The following is a 26,977-nucleotide window of genomic DNA, read 5'->3' on the forward strand; positions in this document are numbered from 1 at the left end:
CTTTTTTCTTATTAATGCATTAACTTTTACTTGTTTACAGTTTTAGACAATGATGCAAACTGTCCATGAAAGAAATTAATTATAGCAGCTATTAATAGGCATCTTACACCAGGATCTTTTCTTTCCCGCCAATTTCCCATAACACTTCTCCTGTTCAGGGTCGCAGCGGGCCTGGATCCTATCGCAGGGGACTGTGGGACGAAACCGGAGTACACGGTGGTAACCCACAACACATGCAAACTTTATGCACACAAACCAGTGGAAGTGTGAAGCCACAGTGATAACCAGTGCGCCACCTTCTATCTTTAATAAAATAATTAACAATATTGAAATTTTACTAGGAAACTCTAGGCCACAGTGTAATAAGGCACGTGTAGAAATAAAAACTTCATAAAGCTATTGAGTGGAGCTTATGTTAATGTTTTCTGCGTTTTCAGCCTTTGCCAGGCCACAGTTGTAAATAAGAAACCTGTTCTTAATCTGTCTTGCCTGGTTAAATAAAGGTAAAAAATTAAAAATTAAACAAAAAAAACAGGAATGTATGCTCTGAAGACTGAGAGATTTCATGACATATTTTAAGTATCTTTAAGATGTTTAGCTTATAACAGAAACTTTTAGCCTGTATTCATAATTATATAACTACTTCTATAAATTCTATTATCATATGTTATATTTTCACAAAGGGCCATTTTAAGACCTTTACAGATTTTTTTTTTTTATCAATCACAGTCCTTGAATTGCTGAGTCATCGCTAGCAACAGGGTCAACCACACCCCTCACTAAATAGATAACAGATAAAGGGTTTGTACTTTTCCTAAGAAGCTTTGTGAATACGGACCCAGGTTTAAAGAATAACCCTTCATTTAAGTCATACTTACAAATTATAAATGAGAAACTAGTCTTTAATTCCTAAACATTTTAATACACAAAGAGGGAAAAAAGGCAGCAAAGTGATCATGAACATTTTAATTGTCTTTTGTTGTAAATACTGCAACATAGAAATGATCAGCACTTCAGTCTCTTTTGGATATAAACAAATGTTTCCAATAAGAAAAGTATCAGTAATTAAACAAAGACAGTCTTGTTAGCATATGTCTAAAATCTGTTCTTCTCCATAATTAATTTACGTTGGGCGTTCAAGTGAAACCGGGACTTTCAATTGTATAGAACACAGTTAGGAGAGTAAAAACTTGGTTTATTTCTCTATATAATCTTCTGCTACACTAAGGCATGTATCCCAGTGTTTTACTAGTTGCTTCGATACCATTAGGGTAGAAAGTTCTCTCAGTATCCTGGAGATATGATAGGACTCCCTGCTTCACGCCTGAAACCCTGGCCTCTCAGGAACTCCTTTAATGGACCAACCATGTGTGAAATGCGCCATTCATGGAAATGCGTCCTTCTTTATAACATTTGAACCGTTCAAATGAAATCACTTTATGCGTGAAACCTTCTGTAAATGTCAATTCTTCAAATTTCATCACAAGTCCCGGTTTGACTTGAACGCCCCTCGCAAATTAATACAAAAAAATACAAATTAATAAACCAACTGCTAACATAGACTTCCTTATTTCTCCTGAAAGGAATTTGACTTATGACATGTAAATGTTAAGATTTACATATAAATAAATTTAAAAAAAAATCATTCCTGGGTCAGATATCTCTTCTCTGGATAGAAGCCTTTAAGAACTAACGTGGCCACTAAGGAGATGAAAGCTACAGTAGTGAGGATCGTTCTCAGTGCCTTAAACCAGCTTGGATACGTGGGTAAAAGGGCCAGGTCGTAGTGCAACGATATTCCCAGCCCCATGATCACCAGCATGCCAGACTGGACAATATTATGGCTAAACAGAAGAGCTACCCAGGCTATTAGAGCAGGAACGACGCCATTGGCCAGGTTCAGCCAGTCGGGCTTTGCCGGGCTGCCCTCGGGTAAGGCGAAGCCCCATCGAGCGCCACCAAGAAAGGAAACGATGGAGGCTCCGTACACAACTTGAGCGTAAGCCAATTCAGGAATGTACGTCTCTGTGACTGCCATGAGTAACGGAGCGGATACAAATGGTACGAGCCCGGAAAACGACAAGTACAGAGCTGGTTTCGGGGCGTTCTTCAGATCCCTCAGATCGTAGCGAACCAAGTCAAGTTCTCGTGGAGAAGTTTCCTCCGGCTGCCGTTTCTTCAGTCTCTGGGATGAGGAGTGGATCGATTCGGCTTGGACGACAGAACTTGCAGCGTATCTGGGAGGCAGAGGGCAAGCCCGGGCTTTTGTGAAAATCTGAGAGCAGCGGATCTGGTGGGCGGAGGAGACACACCTTTTGGATACAGGCGGAAATCTGCTCCATGTCCCACACTGTACAAAAGACACATACACACACAAACACATCAACAGGAATTCATTTGTCATTCCTAACATTCTGCAGGAGCACATACTTTATTAAGAGCTCTTATCTTCCTGAAGGTTCGACTTGGCTCTAATTAGGAGACTCTTTTAATGTAGTGTAGGGTTTTACCTTAAACCACTGGGTTTCATTTAAGAATGTGAGCCATAATACATTTTCTTTCAATGTCAACTTTTTATGCATTAAAGAATGTCATGGTCACATTATAAGAGCTGTAACAGTCATAGTAGCACTATCAGCCTCATGTGTATCACACGCTTGAATTGAAATGGGGGGAAAAAAAATGCAGCGTTTACTGATTTAAAATCAACCATTGGAGATTTGTTCCAGAGAACACAGAATAAATCTCTCTTCAAAATAAACCTAACCATATCGATCGGCTTATGCGGAACAAGTCTCAGTGAACTTTGTTACTGTAGAAATTAAGACGGTGTTAGAACAACAAAAAAAAACTTGAAAAAACAAACTATTGAAAAAAAAAAAAGTGAAAAAAAAAAAAAGAGAGAACTAAAGATATTGCTGAAATGACTGTAACTGGGTTAAGAACGGTCCAAAACATTATTAAAACCTGGACGAACAGTCTGAAGAGTCAACTTGAAAGAATTTTGCCAGAAAAAAAAACATGAATGATTTACACTGACCGTTATATCTTACGGCATTTGGCAGACGTGACTTACATTTTTATTGCATTATACATCTGAGCTTGGTTAGTGGCAACTTGGCAGTCGTGTCTTTTGAATGATCATGATCAAAAAGTTGTATAAAAAAACCTCAAAAACAGAAATCACAGTGTGTACATGTTTAATAGTAATAGTATATATGGTAGTGAATTAGTACAGTATATTCACTAATAGTATATAATAATAATATAGGAGCAGTAATAGTAATCACATGATAATGCTGGAATCATGTAAAAGTAAGACCATTTTTCACACACATGATGTGATAAGAACAAAAAAGAAACATGAGATGGCCATAAGAAAATTATTTGTTAGTGGGACTGAACAGAAAAAAAGGTTATGAGGTCTAATGACTTCAGATTAATGAGGTTTCAAAGAAATCTTTGCTTCAAGGTGTGGCGTTTCCCTGAGTGTCACGTGACTTTTTCTTGTGTAAAGCCTTGTTCACATTGACATCTCACTGTTGTGAATACTGCCATTATATTTGGGTTTTTATTAATAATAATAATAATAATAATAATATTAATAAGAAGAAGAAGAAAAAAATTATTTTTTGGATTTCACAATGAACTCTGCATGTACTACTTTTCCTTTAGGAAGAAAAAAGTTCACATTATTGACCTTAAATCTCAAACCCAACCCTAGTGTTGTTATTGTGTCTAGGTTTTTTTTTCTTTTTCTTCTGTTAGTTTTCATTATTGTGCATTTTAATCCTTAACATTTCATTGGCTGTGTATTTGTACATGGCTTTGCATTTCACTGACTTTGTACTTGTACTCTGCACAATGACAATATTAAATCAAATCTTAAAAAAAAAAAATCTAATTCAAAAGTAAAAGGTGATTTTACATGTTCTGTTCAAAGATTCCCAAAAGTGGCTTGTTAGTATTTATGTTCAGGTTACTTACAAAAAAGTAAGAGAAGAACTTGTGAAAACAAAAATAAGGAAGTAATTCATACAAATAATTTTAATAAACTGCAAGAACAGAGGTTCTGTGTCAGAGGATTATTTTGATTTTCATTAAATTCTTAAAGATCAAACAACATATTAGGTTCTAATTGCTACACACATTTTGTCCACTAGATGGCAGTACATTAAGCTCGTAAATGAAGCTTCATGAAATGAACCTTTTAGTCAAATTATGGTTAGGAAGCCTCATCAACAGTCAAAAATAAAAAAAAGTTGCACACTAAGATTTCATTCAATCACTTTTAGCTTTGAATACAGAACACAATGTGGTGTCCAGGTCATGTGTGAAAATAATTCCTCGTGTTCTTTTACAATTTTAACCCTAGAATATATTCATGCCATCAGAAAAGAAAAACTCCATAGATGTGATAAACTGGTCATTTAGTGCATCCAGGTCGTCAACTGACTTAATTTTATTGCCACACTAGAGGGTAACCCACGGCTTCGTCCGTGTGGAGATCCTGACTTGCTACCATTACCTGCGAATGGAGTGTGTGATCAAGTCGCTGCCGTTAATCACGCTGCAGCCCTTAATTCTGCCTGTCGTATGCACTGCAGATGTGTCACGGTCTGATTCACGGTTTCAGGACCTATGAGCTCAGCCTGATGTGTTTTTGCCTTAAAAGATGCTGACTACTGTTACTTGCTCACAGTATGATATTAATGTTGGCGCAGGCCAAACACAATTTCATATATATTTATTTATTTTTAAATGATGGCCTTCTTATCCTACTTACCCTTTTCCATCGCTCTGGTACAGGGTCAATCCAAACTCAGACAATATGACCTTTTCCAATTGTTCCAAAATAATTTATGCTTTCTAACAAAGTGAATCCTTTTTTTCTGTTTAATCACACTAACAAGTGGCCACAAAGCTGTTTAGTCCCAATCCTGTGAGGTATGTGTATATGGAAACACTATTACTATTAATATTAAACATAGCTATGGTTTAGTTTTTTTGTTTTTTATGCAACTTTAAGAACCAAGTGTTTAAGTAATCTCAATTAATGATTTCTTTTTTCTGATCACATTTCTTCCAAAGTTCACACTTCAGCATTATTCTTCCAGGTTTTGATAATATGTTGTAGGATTCTTAACCCTGATGCAATGATTTCATCCTTAAAGCTTCACATAAAATTGCAAAAAAAAAAAAAAAACATTTCTGAACAAATGAAGAGAGACATCTGACATGCCATTGGCATTTGTCTAGTGCTCTTTATCGAGTGACCTCTGATACACAAACAATTTTATTTCATGAAAAAAATAAAGTATAAAGTTTTTTTTTAAGTAAAAAAAAAAGTATATGATGCCACTATGATGTATGATCATAGGGACAAGATATTTCTTTGAACTTGGCCTTAAAAAAACTACATACTATATTTTTTAAAGATATACAAATAATGTGTCTGTTATGTTAATATAAATAATTAACACCAATGACATAATCTGGGGTGACTAATATTTATTTCATACTATTAATTATAATAATCAATTATTGTTGATTTTAGTGTTTAACTTATTTTATAAGATAGACATTATTGTAAATTTGATTTATTTAGCTATATATTTAAATGAAAAGTATATAGTTCCACCTAATGTGGGATCATAGTGACAAGACGTTTCTTTGAACTTGGCCTTTTAAAAATAATAATAATAATAATAATAATAATAATAATAATACTGCTACATTTAAATATTGAACATCAAAGTAGGAACATGTATTTCATCATTGAAAATATATATATTTTTGAAGATGTACAAATAATGTGTCTGTTAAATTAATATTAATGATGAACACTAATAACAAAGTTTGGGATTATTGATATTTATTTTATATTATTAATTATAATAATTATTTATTTAATAATTTTAGTGTTTCACTTATTTTATGAGACTATCTTTTATTTATATTGTAAAACTAATTTATTTCATGAAAAAAAAATGTTATATGATATAAAAAGTATATGGTCCTACTTTGAACTTGCCCTTTAAAAAAAAACATTTAAATATTGAACATCAAAGAAAGAAACTGTATTTTATGATAGAAGGTACAACCTATATTTTTTTGAAGATATACAAGTATTATGTGTCTGTTCTGTTATATTTAGATGATTCTGACATCAGTAAAACTGGGTGACAGCACTTTAACAGCACACAGTTGTGGAGAATGACAGTACTGTAGTGTTAAATCCACTTGTGCTCACACTGTACAGTGACTCACCCAGAAGCTGGCACTCAACCGGCGTCCTATTACAGCTAACGACATTTTACCTGCAATGCAAAATTGGAAGATTAGTTATTTAAACAAAGATACAATGTTCTATCTCAGGTCACTATTCGAGGTCGGAGACACCGCGGAGCTAGTTAGCTTAGCCATAGAGAGGCTAGCTTTCCTCATTTTTTTCTGTAATAAAACTTGTTAATGATAAATTACACAAATATATTCACTTACTGTCCTCTCACAGAGTTTCATAAATGCTCCAAATCCTTAATTAATCCAGGTTTAACATTATAATCCAGGTGCACATGCGGAGATCAACTGCAAGACCTAGCAATATGGCGAATGAGTTTACATAATAAAAGTCACGGTTAAAAAATAAATAAAATAAAATAAACAACAATTTATTAATTAAGTCTTAGTTGGTATCAGTTTCAACCCTAAACGTTATGCATTTAATATATACGTTTTGGTGTATTGTATATTAAAGTGCAATTAATTCAGCTCAATTTATTAAAATTTTTATTTATACACTGATGAGCCATAACATTATGACCACCTGCCTAATATTAAGTAGCCATAACAGAACACCCCTTTGCTACCATAACAGTGATGCACTCTGTGTGCTGACACCTTTCTATCACAACCAGCATTAATCTTTTCATCAATTCGATCTACACTGGTGCTTCTATTGGATTAGGCGACACGGGTCAGCCTTCACTTCCCATACGCAACTCCAAAACTGCAACCCTTGTGGGATGTTCCTGGTCTACAGTAATCAGGACATACCAAACATTATTCAGGAAAGGAAAACCGGTGAGCTGGCGACAGGGTCATGGTGACCAAAGCTCACTGATGCACATGGGGAGTGAAGCCTGGCACGTGTAATCCAATCCAATAAAAGAGCTACTGTAGCTCAAATTAAGGAAAAGGTTAATGCTGGTTTCAATAAAACGGTCTCAGGACACACAGGTCATTTCTGCTTTGGTGGAAAAGGGGGGGGGGGGCTACTCAATATTACCTGGGTGGTCATAATATTATGGCTGATCAGTCTTAACAATGGTCCTATTCGCAAAGCAGCTTTACAGAATCAAATGAAAATAAGGGAAATGAGTGTGAAATGTGTGACAAAATATGCGTTAAACAAAATGATCAGATAAGTTGAGGGCGATGGCGGCAAGGAAAACCTCCCTGTGATGGCAATAGGAAGAGACCTTGAGAAGAACCAGACTTAACAGGGACCTTATCCTCATTTGGGTGATATTGGATAGTGGGGATAGATCTGCAGTCATACTGTGTGTTAAGAGACTGGAAGTTCATTATGACAGGAGAGGTGTTTAAGTTCATAGTTTCATTATTGGAGGCTCAGGCACAAATCTGATTGTGGGAATTTCAGTCCTGGACTATTGAGCCACTGCAGTCACAAGTCATCAGAGAACAGCTGTCTGCATCGGCCGAGTTCAAGACCCTCTTCATGGTCCTCAGTCACCACACGCATCCCAAGCAGACCACACAGGGCCTAAATGTGATGAGAACCAGAAACAGGGAACCAGGATGAGTCAGACAGGTCAGAAGAGGAGAGGAGAGATAACAGTTAGGTATGTTCACAGTCACATGTATAAGGTGAATGTATTTTTAGTACAGAGTACAACCAGGAACTCTGTCAGGAATAACTAATGACAGTATAACTAAAAGGGAGAGCCAGAAGGAAACACAGATATAAGTTCTCCCTGTGAAGCACAGCAATTACTGATTTCACTCTAAAAAAACAACATATTTATTAATTTAGTTCTTAAACTTTAACCAATTAATCATCAAATCCTGAATGAATATTAATCATCTTTTTCTGAGTGCTGAGGAAGCATGCTGACCTGGCCGTATCCCACCCACCTTTATTGTCACAAACTATACTCACTCAGACTAAAATCTTTAACTTTAAGATTATGGCATTAGAAAATCACCAAGTATAAAAACATCAGGATTCACCAGACCATCTACTCCATCACCCTGAACGCTGTACACACGGCTAACCCATGACTGTGAAACCAAACATCACAGCAACCACATCATTAAGACTGTTCTTCAGCATCAACAATGAGACTGAGAGGAAGTGAGACAGCTTGAGATCTGGTGCGAGAACAGTCTTTTTCTTTATGAGTCAGATAAAAGAGGTGATTGTTCATAACTTGACCTGAGATATCACACACCCCTGTACACAGTGGAAACAGTGAGCAACTTCCTCTTCCAGGTAGTGGACATCACTAGGTTCCCCAACACCCTGTTGTGTAGTGAAGGTGAGACAACAGCAAAGTCTTTAACTCCTAATAAGACTGAAGAGGGCTGGCAGAGAACAATGACTGCACCCTCTGATGGTTCGAAACTGTCTACTGAGTAAGTACAGACAGAGAGCTGATGTATGGAGCACTGAACTGAACACTGAGAGAATGTGTTTAAGATACAGTACAATGTAAATACACTAATATATAAAATGTTAAAATGTAGGTGTGGAAATCAAAGAAGCACTGAAATATGAATTATAATTTTATTTAGAGTAGACATTACAGCTTGAACAAGTTTTATCGTGCAATTTGTTTACTTTAATACGACAAAAAATTATGACGTTAATGATTACTTACCTCATTCAGTGTGGCGAGATGATGATGAGGATGGTCATGATGATGATGACAATGATGTGTACCTAAGTCTTTTTGTGTCGTATGTTGATGATGATGATATAATTTTTTAAAACTCTTTCTGTGTGCTGTGTTGATTATGATAATCATGATAATGATGAAACTATAATCTATTATTTATTTGACTCTTTATGTGAGCAGTGATGATGATGTATACTCAATTCTTACTGTGTGCTATGATGATGATAAAGATGCTTACCTAACCCTTCCTATGTACAGTGATGATTATAATGATGATGATGTTTACTTAATTTTTACGGTGTACTATGATGATGATGTCATTTATTTAACTCCTCCTGTGTGCGGTGAGTATGATGATGATGTGTCCCTACATTTTTTCATTGTGCTGTGATGATGATGATAATGATGATAATGTAATTTACTTAACTCTTTCTGTGTGCCTTAACAATGAAAAGGAGAAAGATGATGTTGTTTATTGAACTCTTTCTGTGTGCCATGATAATGATGATGATGTTGATGATGTGTACCTACCTCTTTCTATGTGCAGTGATGACGATGATGATACTGATGATGATGGTTATTTATTTAACTTTTATGTGTGCTGTGGTGATAATAATGATGATGTTTAATTATTTTCTATGTACAGTGATGATTACATATGATTACAGCGATGATGTTATATATTTAGGCGGCACAATGGTGTAGTGGTTAGCACCGTTGCCTTGCACCTCCAGGGTCTGGGTTCAATTCCGCCTCTGTGTGCATGGAGTTTGCATGTTCTCCCCCGGGTACTCCGGTTTCCTCCCACAGTCCAAAGACAGTCAGCTTATTGGCTTTCCCAAATTGCCTGGACTATTTATGTGTTTATGTGTGCCCTGCAATGGATTGGCACCCTATCCAGGGTGTACCCAGCCTCGTGCCCTAAGTCTCTTGGCATAGGCTCCAGGCCCATCGTGACCCTGAATACAGGATAAGCGGTATAGATAATGAGTGAGTGATTCATATATTTAACTCTTTCTGTGTGCTGTGAAGATGATTATGTGGACCTATTTTTTCTGTATGCTATGATGAGGATGATGATGATATTTATTTAACTCTTTCTGTGTGCTGTGATAATGATGATGATGAGTACCCACCTCTTTGATGTTTACCACCTTTTCTCGTGTGCAGTGTTGATGATGATGTTGATGTGTTTTTAAGTCTTTATGTGTGCTGTGATGATAATAATGATAATGGTGATGAATATGTCTTTTTTTTTTTTACCTTTTTATGTTTGCTATGATGATAAAAATGATGTACTTTATTTAACTCTTTCTGTATTCTGTGATGACAATGATGATGATGAGTTACTACCTATTTTTGTGTACAGTAATGATCATAATGATGATGACGTTTACCTAACTCTTTCTTAGATGCCTGGGGCCGGGGGCAGCTCAGTTGTTAAGGCATTGGACTACGGTTCGGAAGATCCCAGGTTCAAATCCCACAACCACCAAGTTGCCACTGTTGGGCCCTTAACCCTCAACTGCTCAGATGTGTAATGAGATAAAAAAAAAAAATGTAAGTCGCTCTGCCAAATGCCCAAATGTATATGCAGTTAAGTTGTTGATGATATTGATGATGTTTATTTAACTTTTTATGTGAGTTGATGATGATTATGCTAATTATGCTGATAATCTCAGACAGACAGACAGACAAAAAGAGGGACACAGACAAAGCATCATTACTGCCTCGAGAGAGAGTTAGGTAATTATCATCATCCTCTTCATCATCATTATCATTATCACAGCACTCAGAAAGAGTTATGTAAAAGTCATCTTCATCATTATTACGATCATCACAGCACTCAAAAACAGTTAGGTAAACATCATCCTTATCATCACTATCAGAGCACTCATAAAGAGTTAGGTAAACATCATCCTCATTATTAGAGTACTCATAAAAAGTTAGGTAATCATTATCATTATCACAGCACTCAGAAACAGTTAGGTAAACATCATCCTCATCATCATTATCGGAGTACTCATAAAGAGTTAGTTAAACATCATCCTCATTATTAGAGTACTCATAAAGAGTTAGTTAAACATCATCCTCATTATTAGAGTACTCATAAAGAGTTAGGTAAACATCATCATCATTATTACAGCACTGAGAAATAGTTAGGTAAACATAATCTTCATCATCATCATCACAGCACTCAGAAAGAGGTATGTAAACATCATCATCATCATCATCTTCGTCATAATTATTACCTAACTCTTTCTCGAGACAGTGATGATGCTGTGTGTTTGTGTCGCGAGGTCCCTCTTTTTCTCTCTGTCTGTCTGTCCGTCTGTCTGTGCGCGCGCTCCTTGCGGCGGAATGTTGTGACGCGGCCACGCGCGCTCTGTGATCGATTAGCAGGTCTGTGTGAGCAGTAGACAGGAACAGGACAGACGGAGCGGAGTGTGTGTGTCGCTTACAAACACAAACAGAAAACAACAACCGCAAACACGAATAAAATAAACATCATAACCTGGCTTTAGGACTAGAAGCCGATCTGTGGAACTTACTGGACTGGACTGGACAGCGGATCTGAAGGTAGCGTGCGCGTGCAGATGGTGTATGTGTGTATGTATGTATGTGTGTATGTGTGTGTGGCGTCCCGACTCGCAGCCTGCTACAGGGAGGGAGCCATTTTGCAACAGTTTTATTTTTGACCAAATTGCTAACTCGTTAGCATGCTCGTTGGGCTAGCACCAGGGCTAAAAAAACAAACAGACATTAGCTCGAGTAGCATTAGCGTCTTTATATTGAGTGTAACTTTCAAATGCACTCTTAGCTGCGTGGCGATCCTTCACCTTAAAGCCGTGACGCGTGGTTTATTACAGTTAGCATTAGCATTAGCATGCTAGTAAGTGAACACACTGAATGGCCTACACACTCCGAGAACTAACGTCACAGCGCGCGACCAATTTTTTTTGCTAGCTTGCTAATTCTTCAAATAACTTCTCGGTGTGCATTTTCCACTAACAGTATTATTAATAATAGAAAATTACAATAAATAGCACTGTTTAAAAGTGTATAACATGTATGTGCGTATATTGTTGGTTGGTTTGTTGCGTTAGGACTCAAGGTTAGCACATTAGCTTTGCTAGCTTATACACATCATTCAAGTTACTTGCTAGGTATGCTAAGCTAACTCTTTGCTTAGTCGCAGTTGTGTGAATTTTATACTCCTGCAGACACACGTATTTAAGGGTGTTTATTTTTTTTATTTTTAAATGAACCATACGCGCCAGCAGGCGTTTTGTAGCCAAAAATAAATAAATAAACAAACAAAAGCAAGCAAATAAATAAATAAATAACACGGCGTGCGCGTGAGCTGATTAACGGCGCTAAGGTAAACACGGAGACGGCGATTAGCCGAAAGTCGTAACGCCACTTCTGTTATTTTTATGTCATTAAAAGTATAAGTAACATCATCTTCCTTTATAAACACGTTTTTATTTATGTATTCTTCCTCGGGCTTTGTAGTGTTTACAGTGATGTTTGTGTAAACAGCGACACTGAGAGAGTAAACACCAGGGATGATAAGGGAATCACCACAAGTCACCTCCCGATGCTACATTATGACGATACCACAGGTAACGATCCGATAAATATTGCGGTTCACGATATTATAAATATACCGATTCGATATTACATTGCTCTCCGATTTTGCTATAATTTTTTCTTTACCTGTAAGAATGGTTTAACTATGGATTAAAAATACCCCATTCCTTATAACATTAGTTTCCCCACTTAAAAAACCAAGCACGGCATTTAAACAATACAAAAATAACATTAAAATCGAGAGTTTCACATGTTTTTTGAGCCGCATGCGTCACTGTCACCCGCCATCATTGTCATTTTCAAACAAACTCGGCGAATGATTTACTCCTACCACACGGAATGATAATAGGTAAATCGATCAGAGCGCGCCATTTGTAGGATTATAAAGAAATGGCAAAGTTTTACCGCCTCAAATGTCTCAACTCAAATTGACATTGAGTGTGTGTGTGTGTGTGTGTGTGCACGGATTCTAGCACGGGCATGTGGGACTTCTAATACACACAATTAATGCCTAATTAATGCCACTGTTTTAAGATTGGTGCAATTGTGTATAATGTGTGGGTTTTATTCTAATTCGCTCACATAGTTTGCTCACTGGCCGATCAATCTGTTTATCTGTATTGTAAATGTAATACAGGAGTCAGTGCGGTGATATGTAATTCATCACACTGAAACACACTGAAGTCTCGTGTGCGCACATGGAAAACATGTTTATGTGAAAAATAGAGTCTTTTCTCTCCTGTTCATTAAAACATGGCCTCGGGTGTTATTAGAGCTGTCACGTTGCTGTGGTGTAATCGGTGCATGTGAGCTGATGACACTTTTTTTAGTTTCATGTTGCTCTTTTGTACTAATCAAGTATACCAAAAAAACACTTGTATCTACATTTTTAGTACCAGTATCGCCTGATGCGAATAATTTTACTCATTATTGACATCATGTCCGCAGCTGAGAATGAACATGAGTATTATGCCGAATCTTAAGAAGTAAATAAAAATCCGTTCTTGTTACGAACATCTGTCCTTGTTGTTGGGATTAAAAATATATGCACAGAAAAATTGTCGCCATTAGTACAACAATTAATTATTTCCTTCTTTTTCATGAAGGTGGATTGTTAATTAATCCTAGGTTGGACTGTCTCAGACAAATATCTAAGAATCTTAAAGTATTATTATTTTAACCATGAATAGAATTGAAGTTCTCGAGTAAAACATCAACACAGGTCATGGGAAGGACATCTGCGTGCTGTTTGAATATCTGTCAAGAACAATCGTCTCGTTCCGAGGCTAGACAAGTTGTCGCTCTTATGGCAACAAAAACAAACAACAATGCACTGGTCATGCAGTTATAAGTGTGATGTGATGATAAATTTTGGTGCATTTATGATTTTATCCTAAAACTGCACTTCAGAGTCGATATTCTGTCAAAGTATTTGTGTCCTGCATTTGATGAAGTCATAAAATTTCTTGTGTACAGTTTTACATCCTGAATTACATCATCAGGATGAAAATATATCAAATACTAGTACTAATAATTTTAAATGCAGTGCTGATGCACGTCTTGAGTAACAACAAATCATAACTTTACACCTAAAACTGTAAATACAGTTATTTAACATTTACAATACTTTGTTCTTACTGACATTACCTGTTTGCACGGAACGTTTTGCACCATCCGAGTCTTACTGTACATATATTTCATCGTATATGTTGTTATATTTGTATTTTTAGCATTTATATATGTTTTTTTGTCTTATTCTTACAACGCTGCTGGTCTGGGAGCTACCAGACAAATTTCATTTTATTACTAAAATGACAATAAATCTCTTTATATTATCTTTATCCTAAAATCTTATTTTAAAAGTTAATTTCCCTCTGTTTTCAAGCACATTTTGACAGCTGTGTTTCTTGATTCTTGTTTCAGAGTTGGTCTGCAAAGCGGAGTGGAGAAGTGAAGTGAAGCGAAGCAGGAGGTTACTGGATATTTCCTGAACACCACCACATCCTACACAAGCTACAGTTAATTAAACCCTCGCACCCTTTTCTTCTTTTATTACGTTTGGATTTCTAAGATCGGCGCTGCGCGTGGCTCACCCGAATGCCCAGCGTACTCTGCGTAACGACACGTCTGTGGAAAAGCTGCAGTCTCCTCGGTGTCGTCTGTTCGAGCGTACTCTGAGTTGATGAACTGGAAAATCGTCAGATTTGTGAAGGATCGGATTGTACTTCGTTTCCAATACTCGGGGTCTCTGACGTGATACCGGCCTACGAGTGACTACAGCTAAAGATGATGTCAAGTTTCATTTTCGCTCTGCTGTCACCTGCTATGGCCCAAAGTATGAGCTGCTGAAAACTAAAGCAATGCCTATGACACCGTAGCACCAGGCGCGCGCGGTTTTTGTGATGTGACGCGTCGGCCCCCTTTTTGTTTTTTTTTCACCTTGATCTCGCACCCTCACTGTTTTAATGAGGTGAACATAATTTTTGCTCGTGACTCTCTTCGACGAAGCGTTGTGTGGTTGCAGCCCCACGCTCTTTCTTCTTTTCCTGTGTGTGTGCATCCTCGACTTACGATGAGTTTGTGAAAGGAGTTTTTGAGCTTCAAAGCAAGCACAACGTGCTGCTTTTACAGCCTTCCAGATACAAAGACTGGTTTTGGGATTTTTTTTTTCTTTTCTTTTCTTTCTTCCATGTCATTTTATCAATGCACTCTGTAATGAAATGAATTGAGGCTGTCCTGGAGAGTCACTCAGGCATCACAGCTTGCTTTCTACATCTTGTACTTCCACCACCATCGATCAAAAGCGCTCCTTCTCGGCCGCTGACCACTACAGCCGTGTTTTTTTCCTTTTCTTTTTTTTTTTTTTTTTTTACATTACGTGGGATATCCTGACACCAAATCGAGGTGACCTCACTTACTGCACCATCCTGGAGGCTGGAATTTGTTTGTGGCGAGCGTGTGTTGTACTTTGGCTGCCGTTCGGTCGCACACCTCGAGCTGCGTGAGTGGACCGGTGTGATCGTGTGCAGGGAGAAAGCCAAGCACAGGCCGCTGGACTACAGAGCTCACGACTCTGGGGTAGGCATCTTTATATAACATTAACTGCTCAGGTTTTAATTATTTTGAATGCACATCTTTTTAACAACTCAGTGCTGCATAATTCTTCCAAAAGAGATAATCCTGATCGTTCTCCTCAATATGTAAAGTTATTTCTTATGACGATTCATGGGTTACATTTTTATAGCAGCTTTCAAAGGTGCAACAAATTTTTATTTCTGATTGGTTAGGAGGTCATGATTATTTTCCTTTAACAGTTTAAAAAAAAACTTCACTTACATCTGCATGTAAACAGATTAAAAGTTGGGCGTTTATTGATATGGTGAACATGTATGGAAGGAGTCTCCAGTGTCACAAGTGTGTAATTTCAGCGGTTATGAGTCTTTTCTCAATTGAATCGTTTGTTGAGTTGTTTTTTCCCCCCCCCAACACTTTTTGAACTATTTAGGTAAACTTTAAACATTTCTCCAAAGTTGGCGAGCTCCTTATCTACCACAATCTGCCACAGTGTCTGCAGAAAATTCAACCCACTTACATCTTCCTCATTCATCAAGAGTATCGCAACGTCTTCTGCTTTTAAATTTACGGCCCGGTTGATGCAATACCACCACCTACTGGAACGGAGTGTGGCGCCGAACATCAGCAGGAAAAAAAAAAACGATAATAGCTTTGTATGAGACGTGGCATAAAAAAAAAAAAAGTTACAACCCAAGTTACACTGCATTTCATTTAAGGAGTTTTACACGGCAGGGAATGCTGTTGTGATGAATATAAGCACAGCTGTGATTGAAGAGCCCGGATGTTGTAGTTTTAGATTCTCACCGTTACTATTTAGCTAAAAGGTGAGGAAAATAAACCATGAAAAAAATGGTGGTTGACAGTCTTGCAAACCTTGTTTAAAAAAGTTTCTCTTTATATTTCCGCTTGAACTCAGCTCTGTTAACTTCCCATTTTCGGGGTTTAGATCCCAAGAAGCGTTTAATGTAAAGTTTGTGTGCTGTGTAGGGTGTAGAATCACTTGTTCAACACATGTAGTGCCTTTAATTTGCTGTTAGGGATTTAGGATTCAGCCTTGTGTTAGAAGCTAGTTAGCTTTGTAACTCACTTTGGGTGTAAATTAAGACACACTGAGGCTTTACTGAGGCTGTAATGAATTTTAAGGAATTATTTATTAGACAAAGTGTTGTTTAAGTGTTGTGCAATTAACGACCATTAGAAGACCCGGGATCTAAGCGCTGTTACGGTCCGTTATCACCACCCATGGAAAGCCTCTCGTCCAATCGGATTACTCAGGGAGAGCTGGCTGCTGTGTAATGCATATTAGGTACATTAAGAAGTTTTTAGTACTATAAGAACCTAATAAGAAATATAGCTGCTTGAGAGAAATCAGAGAATAAACACTAGTGCTATCGAGTTTAATTGAATCAGATTGTATGATTCACGGCTCTGATGTCGGTGCGGTCAGAGATAAAGCTGATCCTTAAAGTCTTCTACCAGGTCTACAGGATTCTATATGGTGCATTTTCTTAGTAACATGATTGTGTTTTGTTTGTTAAACAAATTTAATTAAAAAATAAGAAAAGCTATGGCAATGTCGCTTTATAAGCTATTACATGAACCAGTGAGTTTCTGTGGCTATTCCACATTACCAAGTCGTGGAGTTTGCGTCCTTAGACTTTCTTTTTTCTTAGAACTTAAATAATAGTTGTTCGTGGAAACCCCCACAATTTAGCTGAAACCGCAAATATCCCCCGCAATTTTTTATTTTATTTTTTATTTTTTTAAATTTGGGGCAATATTATATTTTTTTTGTGCTTTTTAACGCTAAACTATTAAGAACATAGTAATTTTGTAACATAAATATTAATGTAAATTTAGCTACATTTACATATAAAATATAATACTTTATAAAAAAAATTTATGACTGTAGAGGAAAACACATCTTGGGAGGGAGAATTATTAAGATATTATTACTACTGTAAAAAAAATGTATACTGTATTTTATCCCTTATACCCTTTATATCAAAGAAAATGTACATAAATTACATAAAGGGGTAACATAGCAGTATAGTACTGTACAGTATACAGGTTTGTCTTCACCTTTTGACTAATGTATTAATGTATTACACTGAGTTTTAAATAACATTAGGTGTTTTGGAAGCATACTTGGGGCATATTTAGGGTTTAAACTAAAATTGAATTTTTCTGCATTTCTTTCACATCCAAACCTTTGGGGGTCAACTGTAAATCAGTGTAAAGTATGTACTGTACAAAAATCATGAAATATGGTATTGATGGCAGTTTACTGTGATTTAAGAGGAGTGAAACACATTGCTGTTATTCGGGAAAGTTGTTGTGATAACCGTAACTCTGCTTTGTGTCACACAGTGGAGCTGATTATTTTCATCTCACAATGTTTATAGAGTTTTATTTCTTAGATATTTTAAGTGATTATAGCCAGTGTTTCTGCAGAATGTCAGCATGTTATTAATAATGAGTTTGTTGTTTAGTGCACAAGTTTTAATACATTTCAAAAATATACAGTGAATCCTAACTGATTATTTAACTTTAGCGAAAGTTAAACTGCAGTTGGTTATACTGTATTAATTAGAGAAGGCAATTTGTCAATTTCCTTGTGGAGAAAGTGTTAAAATCAAATTAAGATCCTGATGAGGCATCTGTGGCTGGGTATTCAGTAGTGAATGAAACTGGTAAAACACACTCTGAGTTAGTTATGCCACATTGTGGTGCAGTAAGAGCAGCTTTACATGTCTTGCCTGACTGATCCCATCCACAAGTCAGGACTCGAGAATTGGGAGAAAATATTTAGACAGCTAATTTATAATTTTTTTTAAAGAATTAAAATATACTTATTTGTCTAATTAGCTCTAGCAAAAATCTTAAAAGTGGTATAATTAAGCCTTATAATTAAATCATTGTATGTGCAGCACCAGTCAAAAGTTTGATCACAAGTTTGTGTATATTTTCTACATTCTAAAACAATACTGGACTTTTTTAAAATTATGAAATAACAGAAATGAAATCATGTAATTGACAACAGCAACAGTCAGTTGCTATTTTATGACGAGAGCATCCGCGTAAATGCAGTAATTATACTTGCTCTGATGGCAGCAGGTAATGTTAGCTCACTAAGCTAAACACGCTTAAATTAAATGCCTAAAGCTAGATTTGTTGTATTTTGTATTCACTTAAAAAAGTATACTTTAAACTTTGATATATTGTTTAAATATATATATATATATATATATATATATATATATATATATAAAATGTTTTCAAATAAAAAATAGTCCTTTAATGTCATCCACCTTTTTTATTTATTTATTTATTTTTTTCGGTTTAGGCACACTTTAGCCGTTTTTACCGGTTTTAAAGTATCGATTCGGCGCCGGTATCATTAAAAAAGTTGTTCATTTGGAGTTACCAGTCGATTAACAAACCAGCACCTCCGATTAGAGCAGGTGTGAAATTATATATAGCAAACACATCTCAATATTACCTGTTCAAAAAAGATTATTTCATATTTGGGATGTCTACACTATTATAATGTAGGTAGAAAGAAAGAAAAATCAGGACAAAACTATGGAATTCGAAGGTGTCTCCCAATTTTTCACTAACAATTCTCAATCATCTTAACTAGGCTTTTAAGTTGAGGATTTATTAGTAACCCTAACCTGTGTGTTTTCCGTATGTTTACTTACCTCCTGTCTTTTTTTGTATACGCTGATTCTACTTTATGCGTATTATAGTTTTTTAGTTTGGATGTGTAAATGCTGGGTTTTGTTTTTACTGTTAAAGTTCAGGCCATGAGGTTTCATGCCTCGATCCACTGACGGGAGACACTGGACCTAAATGGCGCAGCATGACTTTGTTCCAGCCTGGCTTAACTTCTCCACGCCTCAGCCTGCCAAGGTGAGGAGCAAACTACTTTTATGCAAATTTATTGCTGGGGGGGTGTCCTTCGACTAAAGACGCAAAGAAGTGGGGGAGTAACTAGTTTCGCAAATTTATCCAAACAGAAAAGTATTCCATACCGATGCAATAATCTTTGCCTGATGTTTTCTAGGAAATGATTTAAAACCTTTGTATTTATACCCTCAATTAAAAATAAAATATCCTGAATTTATGAATACATAACAAAGAAGCTGGCCAATCAGATAGCTCGTCTTTACAGATGTAGATTGTGCACACGTGGAGTCTTTACATGCAGAATCTCAAAATATACCATGACAATACAAATTTCTTTGTCTTTTTATAACATGAGTAGAGTAAGCTTAGTTTTTATTTAAAAATCAGTCAATGTGCACTCAAACACTAACATTAGTCATGAGTGTGACTAATGTGTGTGTGTGTGTTCCTGACGTGTGCTGTTCGGTGTTTGTCGCAGTCCCCTGCAGCCCCTCTTGAGAAACATGGTGAGCACTGTGCTCGTGGAGACGGTCGGCCGGGAGTGAGCCGTCGCAGACACAACTCCTCTGACGGCTTCTTCAACAACGATCTGCTCCGCGCTCCATCGGGTAACACAAGCACACACTCCTCGCATACGTCCATCAAAAAAAAAAAAATTGTTTGAAATTGCACTCTTTTTTTTTTTTTAAACGTGCACTTTGGCTAATAAGTGTCTGTGATGTCTCAGGTGATGGGTGGCTCCAGCCGTCTTTGCTGAGGCATGACTCTGTAGACTCTGGTGTCGCTAAGGGCAATCAGGGAGGTTTGGGAAGCGGACATGGCTGGAAGGAGACCCCCAGCTGGCATGGGGCCCCACGCGGCCAAGAGGGCCCTCACCACCACCACGGGCGCCATGCCAAACGCGGCGGCGGCGACCGGGACAGGCAGGGTGCCCATCGGCAGCGCAACGGCAACTTCCATCCACGCAAAGGTGGCGCTCCCTTCCAGGACCGTTACTCTGATGAGGAGCGCAATGACGACAAGCTTAAGTTTGTTGAAGAGGATTTTGTAAGTTGTTTATAATTTTTTATTATTATTATAATTTTTTTTTTTTTATTCTGCTGTTAAAGTTCAGTCCAGATTTTTGATTTGTTGAAAAGATTATTGACCAATTCTCTCTGCTTGCAGCCCTCTCTGAATCCAGAGACGACTGGAAAGCCGGTGAGTCAGGCTCGTGCTGTGGGAACTCCAGCAGGCGTGTGGGGTAAGCAAGCATGTTTAGTCCCTGATGCGCTTGGTTATTACTGTTGTCGTGTAAAACATGAAGGATTTTGGTCATGCGTTACACACAGCTTTGTGTAAGCAGTACTTGTTCTACCTGTTCTTCAGAGAATCCTCCCAGCGCTAAGCAGGCTATGTCTAAGATGCTGGTCATTAAGAAAGTGTCTAAGGAGGACCCCAGTGCTGCATTCTCCGCTGGTTTCGCCAGTGCCGGCCCTCTGCCTACCAACGGCTCCAAAGTCCCCATCACTGGACCCAGTGTCTACAAGAACCTGGTTCCCAAACCTGCGACTGCCCCAACTAAAGTACGTCACCTTTAAAATAATAAAAAATGTGACACGCTGCCCATGTAATGAATTATGTTCTGATGTGACGGGACGAATACACAAAGATAACCGGAGTAAATCTGCTTACTGAAATACATTGTCATTTGTAAATGAGGATCTCATTAAAGATGTCCAAACCTACCTGGCCCTATGTGAAAGAGTAAACCCTGTCCCTTGCTAAATCATGAATGAACTGTTACTAACTGCACTTTTTTTTAGTTAAATTCTTGTCATCTTCTCTTGTCCTTAGACTGGCCCTTGGAAACCCAGTGGAAGGGAAACTAAAGTAGGTTTGCATTTCTCCGGTCGGGATTCAGCCTTCACCAGCCCTGTGTCTGTGACCAAACCTCTGACCCCGGTCAACGCACCACCCCATGGCACTCCTAAAGAGGTGAGGAGACTGAATAAATAGTACTGCAGCACTTTATTAACAGAAAGGACTTCATAACCGTTGCTGATTTATCTTCATCTTTCTTTGTGTCCTGTCTCTCCCAGCCACCATCCAGCACTACTCCCCCCATAGACATCACTCCTCCTCGGCTGAAGCTGATGCGGCGTGGCACAGACCGTAAGAGCGAGTTCCTGCGTGGACTGAAGGACGAGAGGAATGGAGAGGTGAGCAGCTGCCACAGCCCTGGAGCTCCAACAGAGGTGAGAGTATAGAGAGAGCATGACGTGATACTCCCGCCCCTGTTGTTATGCCTTTTTTTTTGTGTAACTATTTGTTCTTCACTTGATTTGCACTCCTTGCTTGCTTTTTTTGCATTGCAACTAAAGACAGGGAAATCAGCAGGAAACTTGATAAGACGTCTGCTTACTAAAATGTGGCCCAGGTTGATACAAGTGCAAGGTGTTTGGTATTAGTACAAACTACAACAAATATTTATTTTACACAGAGAAGATTTTTTTTCTTCTTTTTCCTGAAAAGCACATATGCAATTATAATTGAGCGTTGTTTTAAGTAAATTTAATCTAAAACTCTAAAATAAAAAACTTTAAAAAGTATAAACCATATCCTTTTAAAGGTTCTGTGGATGGTACAATTTTTTTAGTTTAAAATTAGAGTTTTAATCTGCTGGAAATATAACAGAAAAAGTTACTTTTTTTTAGCTTTTTGATTTGATCAACGGTTTATACCACTCCTCTCATTCAGACTCGTTCAGACTAGGCCGGATCGAGTCACGTTGTTCCAATGAAGGTGTTTCCATGATGCATTTTTATTCTGATTGGGCTGTTACTCGGATTATTATGGAGAATTAGTGTTCATGTAAACACACATGACATCTCATATCGGCATATTTTTATTGAAATGCTAGCAGACTGTAGTCCCGCACCTTCAGGGCTTAGGGTTTAATTTCTGCCTCAGTTCTGGGTGCGTGGAGCTTGCATGTTCTCCCCGTGCTTGGTGGGTTTCCTCCGGGTACGCCGGATTCCTCTCGCAGTCCAAAGAAATGCAGATAAGGCTAATTAGTGCTTCTAAATTGTATTAAGTGAGTGGAACCGGGTGAGTGTTATATAAATGAATAGATAATGATTAGGAGTATTCTGTCTGTTTTGGTGTGTTTTAAAGTCGGCTGTGTGTGTTTCAGGGAGAGAGCAGTACTCCTGAGCCTAAAGAGTATGGGGAAAGCCACGAGAACGGCATGTCTCACTCTCTTAGTGACTCAGACACTGAGCACCTATCCAGCTCACTGGAGGCTGAACACCGGTCAGCAATCACACACACACACATACACCCACATACATACACACACACACACACATACACACACACACACACACACACACACACAAAAAAACATATTCCCTGAGGCCTTTAAATGCAATACATACCTGTAGGAAGGAACTTACAGCCATCCCTGATGATTTATATGAAAACAAGCACTGTTTTTGGAAAACCTCTATCAACTTTTTTTTGTGTGTTATTAGAGATTTTTTTAATGTATAAAATAACTTTCAGCATCCATTAAGGACGAATTTCTTCTTCTGATCCCCTGTGGTTTTGGTGCTAATCTAAGACAAGCAAAAGGGCTGTAAAATTATGACTTATAAATAATTAGATTACAGAATATTTTTATGCTGCCTGGTTATTAGCACTTAATGGAAAATGTAACCTTTACACTTGGCCTTAATTTTGCATGGAAAACCTCAGTGAGATTCAAAATCTCATTGTCCTGGATTCCTGATTTTTTTCAAATGATATTGCGATATAGATAGAATGACAAAACGACATTATTATTATTATTAAGGACTAAAACATTATATATATAATTTTTTTTTTTTGCTTTACTTACTTAGAAGTGATGGAGGAGGTTCCTAAATCAGCCAATATTTACAAACATCACAGTATAATATAACACATAAGTACAGCCATTTCCACTTACTGTTGATTCTGATTGGTCAGAAGGTCTTGTTTAATGTCTGTTTTCTCATCTCCGTAGGCTGCTGAAAGCCATGGGCTGGCAGGAATATCCGGAAAATGACGACTTCCAGCCCCTCACAGAGGACGAGCTCAAAGAGTTCCAGGCTAAGACTGAGCAGGTACACTTCACTCTGATGAGCAGAGAAGTTTTTACTAAATCATGTAAATATTTTACCTATTGCAACGGTTTGCACGTGTCGTTCCTCAGATGAAGAAGAATGGGTTGGGCCGTAACGGTGTTCTCCCAAAGCCACGTGCTGTGGCGCTCCTGTCCTGGAGGAACTCCACCAACACCGGTCTGGATGAAGGCTCCGAGTCTGAGACCAGCAGTAGCAGCCAGACTTCGGATGACGAGGACACCTAACGTGGCTTTAAATCTCTCCTCTGTCCTCTTCCTCAATCACTCTCACTCGCTTTCTGTCCGTCTCTCTCTTACCTTACATTTCAATCGAAAAAGAGTGAAAATGAGTGAATTCTGTTGTTTCCATGGACAAGAGCCATCAGTCATCTCCCAGTGCGAGAACACTGAAGAGACATTTAATGGGAAATTAGTTTTTTCTTTCTTCCTTTTCCTGATCTCATGGTTTTCCTTTTTTTTCCCTCTCTTCCCAGACTAGAAATGTCTATCTAAAGCCACATTTACACACACACACACACACACACTCTCTTGCACACACACTCAGACTCTCTCTCTCACACATGCGCACACACACACACACACACACACACACACACACACACGCATCCCCCAACCAGATTTTCTTTTGTTTGTTTTTGCTTGGGAAAAAGAAAAGACTAACTCATAATAACACCAATTATAACCGTGACTTAACGTGGAATATGACTTCATCTGAATGTTATATAAAAATGGCTTTGACACCTTTCTCAAATATATTTTTTTTCCTTTTTGCGAAAACAATTCGTAGCATTAGTGTTAAGATGAAACAATCATTGTGAGCCACTAACAGCGGCGTTGCTCCCAGTCCCTCATTGAAATGAACACAAGCCAGCAAGAAAGCACTAAAACAAAACCTAACAGAAGTCTATTTTATTTTTCTTATTTTTATGGTTTTGGTAGTACAGTTTGGCAGCTACGATCCGAGCGCTTTTTTTTTTCTTCTTTTTTTCTTTTCTCTTTTTTCTTCTCGTGTGTTCGACTCAAACTGTACCGGTTCCTCTGTTCTCATCCTGCTTTATTTTGAACTAAATGTGAGCAAGCCTGTGAATGTACGACGGAAGTGACACGTCAGATTCGATATGTAGCTTTACATGATTTTATTGCCTTGCATTGGAACACGAAAAAGATTTCATTATGAAAAGGCAGTAAGTAATAGAGGAAAGCTTTACCGACCAATGGGTTTCCTTTCACCCTCATAAATGCACATAAACTTCATTCGATGGACAAAAGTTCTATGATTTGGTTCTCGCAGAATTTCTCAATCAAATTTATTCTTGTTCTATGACAAGATCATTTTCAAAGAAATATGGTTAATGTTCTCTTAAAGCCATGACATTGAGATTAAGCATCTTACAATCCAACCATGATGTTTCATAAATTTTACTGGTTGCCGTTGAAAAAAAAAAAAAAAAAAAGAAAGAAATCAGTAAGTAAATACTGACTTTAAATATATTTAGGGGAAAATGACGCATTGTCAAGCACATTTTGAATCCACTGGCAAGAAACGAATATGTAGTGAGCGATTGGCTTGTTAGGAAAGAGCATTTATTCTATAGAGCTTTCCTTTTAGCTCTGACTTGTAAAAACAAGTTCGGTTCACAAACTCGTTTACGAGAACTCTAGATCGCTCCTCTGTCCGTGCAGCTGATAGAACAGTAGATGCCCATCTGCAAATGTTCTGTATTTCATGAGGGACTGCTGGTGGAAATTATGCATCTCCATTTTTTTGTACCTTGTTTTTGCTGATAGGGTATAAAAAGGCTTTATTACAGATTTAAGTTTCTTTTTTTATGTTGGTACAGCTGTAAAAAATCCCACATAAATAGTTTTTTTTCCTTCTTCTTTTGTTTGCATTATGTTGTTCCTGCAGCCTTGATATTCAGGGTGGATTGTAAAAAAAAAATATAAGAATAAAAATTGTGAGTTTTGGAAGATGATGATTATTTTGTTAACGTTATTTGCAGATAATAAGGTGTCATATATGGGTTTATCTGTATAAGACAAAGCAAAAAATATTCTGCAGCTTGAAGGGGGGGTGAAATGAAGAAGTTGTAATAAATATTTTGCACCAATTTGCCAAATATGTCTAGCATTTGGTTTTCTGCCCAGGTCTTTGCACAATAATTGGGAAAAACAAACTTGGATTATAAAACAAAATAAAATTGTGGTTGTATTAAAAAAAAATCAGAATATGAGGCCAAAATGCGGTCTAGCAAGCTACACTGCCTGGCTAAAGATAATTTTGTTCAACATCCTCTAGCACCTGTTTCAGAGCACAGTGTGGTGGCCAGTTTGTGTCTGAAAATGCTAACATAACATTGCTGTGTCTGGACCTGACCAGTTGAAGCAACCTCAGATCATAACACTTCCTCCAGAGGATTGTACAGTATGTATGATGGTGCATCGCTTCCCCTGACGTACCCACATCGCTCTGGAATAGACTCAATCTGCACTCATCAGATCACATGACCCTTTTCCATTGATCAAAAGTGCAACATGTAAACGAGAGTTCTTGTCACATTATGTGCGTATGGAAATTCTCCTACTCTTACTATTAAAAGTAGCTGTGGTTCACTGATCAGCCCTGATCACATTTTTTTTTTTTTACAAAGTTGACACTTCAGCACTACTTTTTTTAATTTTTATTAATGTGTTGAAGGTTTCTTAATCCAGTTGCGGTCATTTCGAATCTCGTTTTCTTCGCGCTCACTCCAACTTCACCAAGTGATCGCCACTCCTGATTTTTTTTTCTTTTTGACCACGTGTCTTGTGAAGTTGATGCTTCATCACCGTCCATCCAGGTTTTAACAGTGTGTTGGACAGTTCTTTAACTCATTCCAGTCATTTTATATCAACTTGGGTTTTCTTTTTTTTTTTTTTTGGATTTACACCATTTTTCCCCCAGACGCCATTATCCAAAGCGACTTACATTTTCATCTCATTATACATCTAAGGGTTAAGGGCCTTGCTCAAGGACAAGTGGCAACTTGGTGGTGCTGGGATTTGCACCTGGGACCTCCTAATCAGCAGTCCAACACCTTAACCACCTTTTTTTTGTCCAACCAGTTTAATCTCTTGTAATAATGTATGATGTGAATGCTGTAGTGACTCCTTTATTAGTGTTGAATTGACATGGTTACAGTAACCAGAAACAAATCCTCACCAGCCAAGACAAAATAGAGATGAAACGTAAAACTGTTTGGTGTAACACTACTAAACCAACAAGCTAAATAATGTCTGTTAAGCAATCTATGTAAAAGGTGATGACTTTAATTTAAAGGTGTCTAAG

General features: G+C 37.5%; 2 protein-coding genes across 4 annotated transcripts; one reads left to right on the top strand and one right to left on the bottom strand.

Annotated features, from left to right (window-relative positions):
- Positions 1 to 951: 951 nt before the first annotated feature.
- tmem69 (transmembrane protein 69) lies at positions 952 to 6,612 on the bottom strand. 2 transcript variants are annotated; one of them, XM_053499001.1, is made up of 3 exons: positions 6,502 to 6,612; positions 6,271 to 6,320; positions 952 to 2,350 (listed from the first exon to the last, which is right to left on the bottom strand). In XM_053499001.1, the coding sequence occupies exons 2-3, from the start codon at positions 6,313 to 6,315 to the stop codon at positions 1,643 to 1,645; spliced, it is 753 nt and encodes a 250-aa protein (XP_053354976.1). In that variant the 5' UTR covers positions 6,316 to 6,320; positions 6,502 to 6,612; the 3' UTR covers positions 952 to 1,642. The 2 variants fall into 2 exon arrangements, with proteins under 2 accessions (XP_053354976.1, XP_053354975.1); XM_053499000.1 differs by having other exon boundaries at positions 6,513 to 6,602.
- Positions 6,613 to 11,322: 4,710 nt separating this feature from the next.
- On the top strand, positions 11,323 to 25,623 carry gpbp1l1 (GC-rich promoter binding protein 1-like 1). Of its 2 annotated transcripts, none has more exons than XM_053499161.1 (12): positions 11,323 to 11,501; positions 14,439 to 15,593; positions 19,392 to 19,505; positions 19,981 to 20,110; positions 20,230 to 20,549; positions 20,670 to 20,745; positions 20,871 to 21,067; positions 21,339 to 21,479; positions 21,584 to 21,739; positions 22,678 to 22,796; positions 23,530 to 23,629; positions 23,719 to 25,623. In XM_053499161.1, the coding sequence occupies exons 3-12, from the start codon at positions 19,446 to 19,448 to the stop codon at positions 23,872 to 23,874; spliced, it is 1,455 nt and encodes a 484-aa protein (XP_053355136.1). In that variant the 5' UTR covers positions 11,323 to 11,501; positions 14,439 to 15,593; positions 19,392 to 19,445; the 3' UTR covers positions 23,875 to 25,623. The 2 variants fall into 2 exon arrangements, with proteins under 2 accessions (XP_053355136.1, XP_053355137.1); XM_053499162.1 differs by lacking the exon at positions 11,323 to 11,501 and adding an exon at positions 12,447 to 12,547.
- The last annotated feature ends 1,354 nt before the right edge of the window (positions 25,624 to 26,977 follow it).

This window comes from Clarias gariepinus, chromosome 6, assembly GCF_024256425.1.
Source record: "Clarias gariepinus isolate MV-2021 ecotype Netherlands chromosome 6, CGAR_prim_01v2, whole genome shotgun sequence".
In the NCBI taxonomy this organism is placed as follows: Eukaryota; Metazoa; Chordata; class Actinopteri; order Siluriformes; family Clariidae; genus Clarias; species Clarias gariepinus.

Coding starts and splice junctions, on each gene's coding strand:
- tmem69 (XM_053499000.1), bottom strand. Junction 2,351..6,270: donor GGTTGAGTGCCAGCTTCTGG/GTGAGTCACTGT, acceptor TCTTTTGTACAG/TGTGGGACATGGAGCAGATT.
- gpbp1l1 (XM_053499161.1), top strand. CDS start 19,446: ATGGCGCAGCATGACTTTGTTCCAGCCTGGCTTAACTTCTCCACGCCT. Junction 20,111..20,229: donor TCTGCTCCGCGCTCCATCGG/GTAACACAAGCA, acceptor GTGATGTCTCAG/GTGATGGGTGGCTCCAGCCG. Junction 21,068..21,338: donor CTGCGACTGCCCCAACTAAA/GTACGTCACCTT, acceptor TCTTGTCCTTAG/ACTGGCCCTTGGAAACCCAG.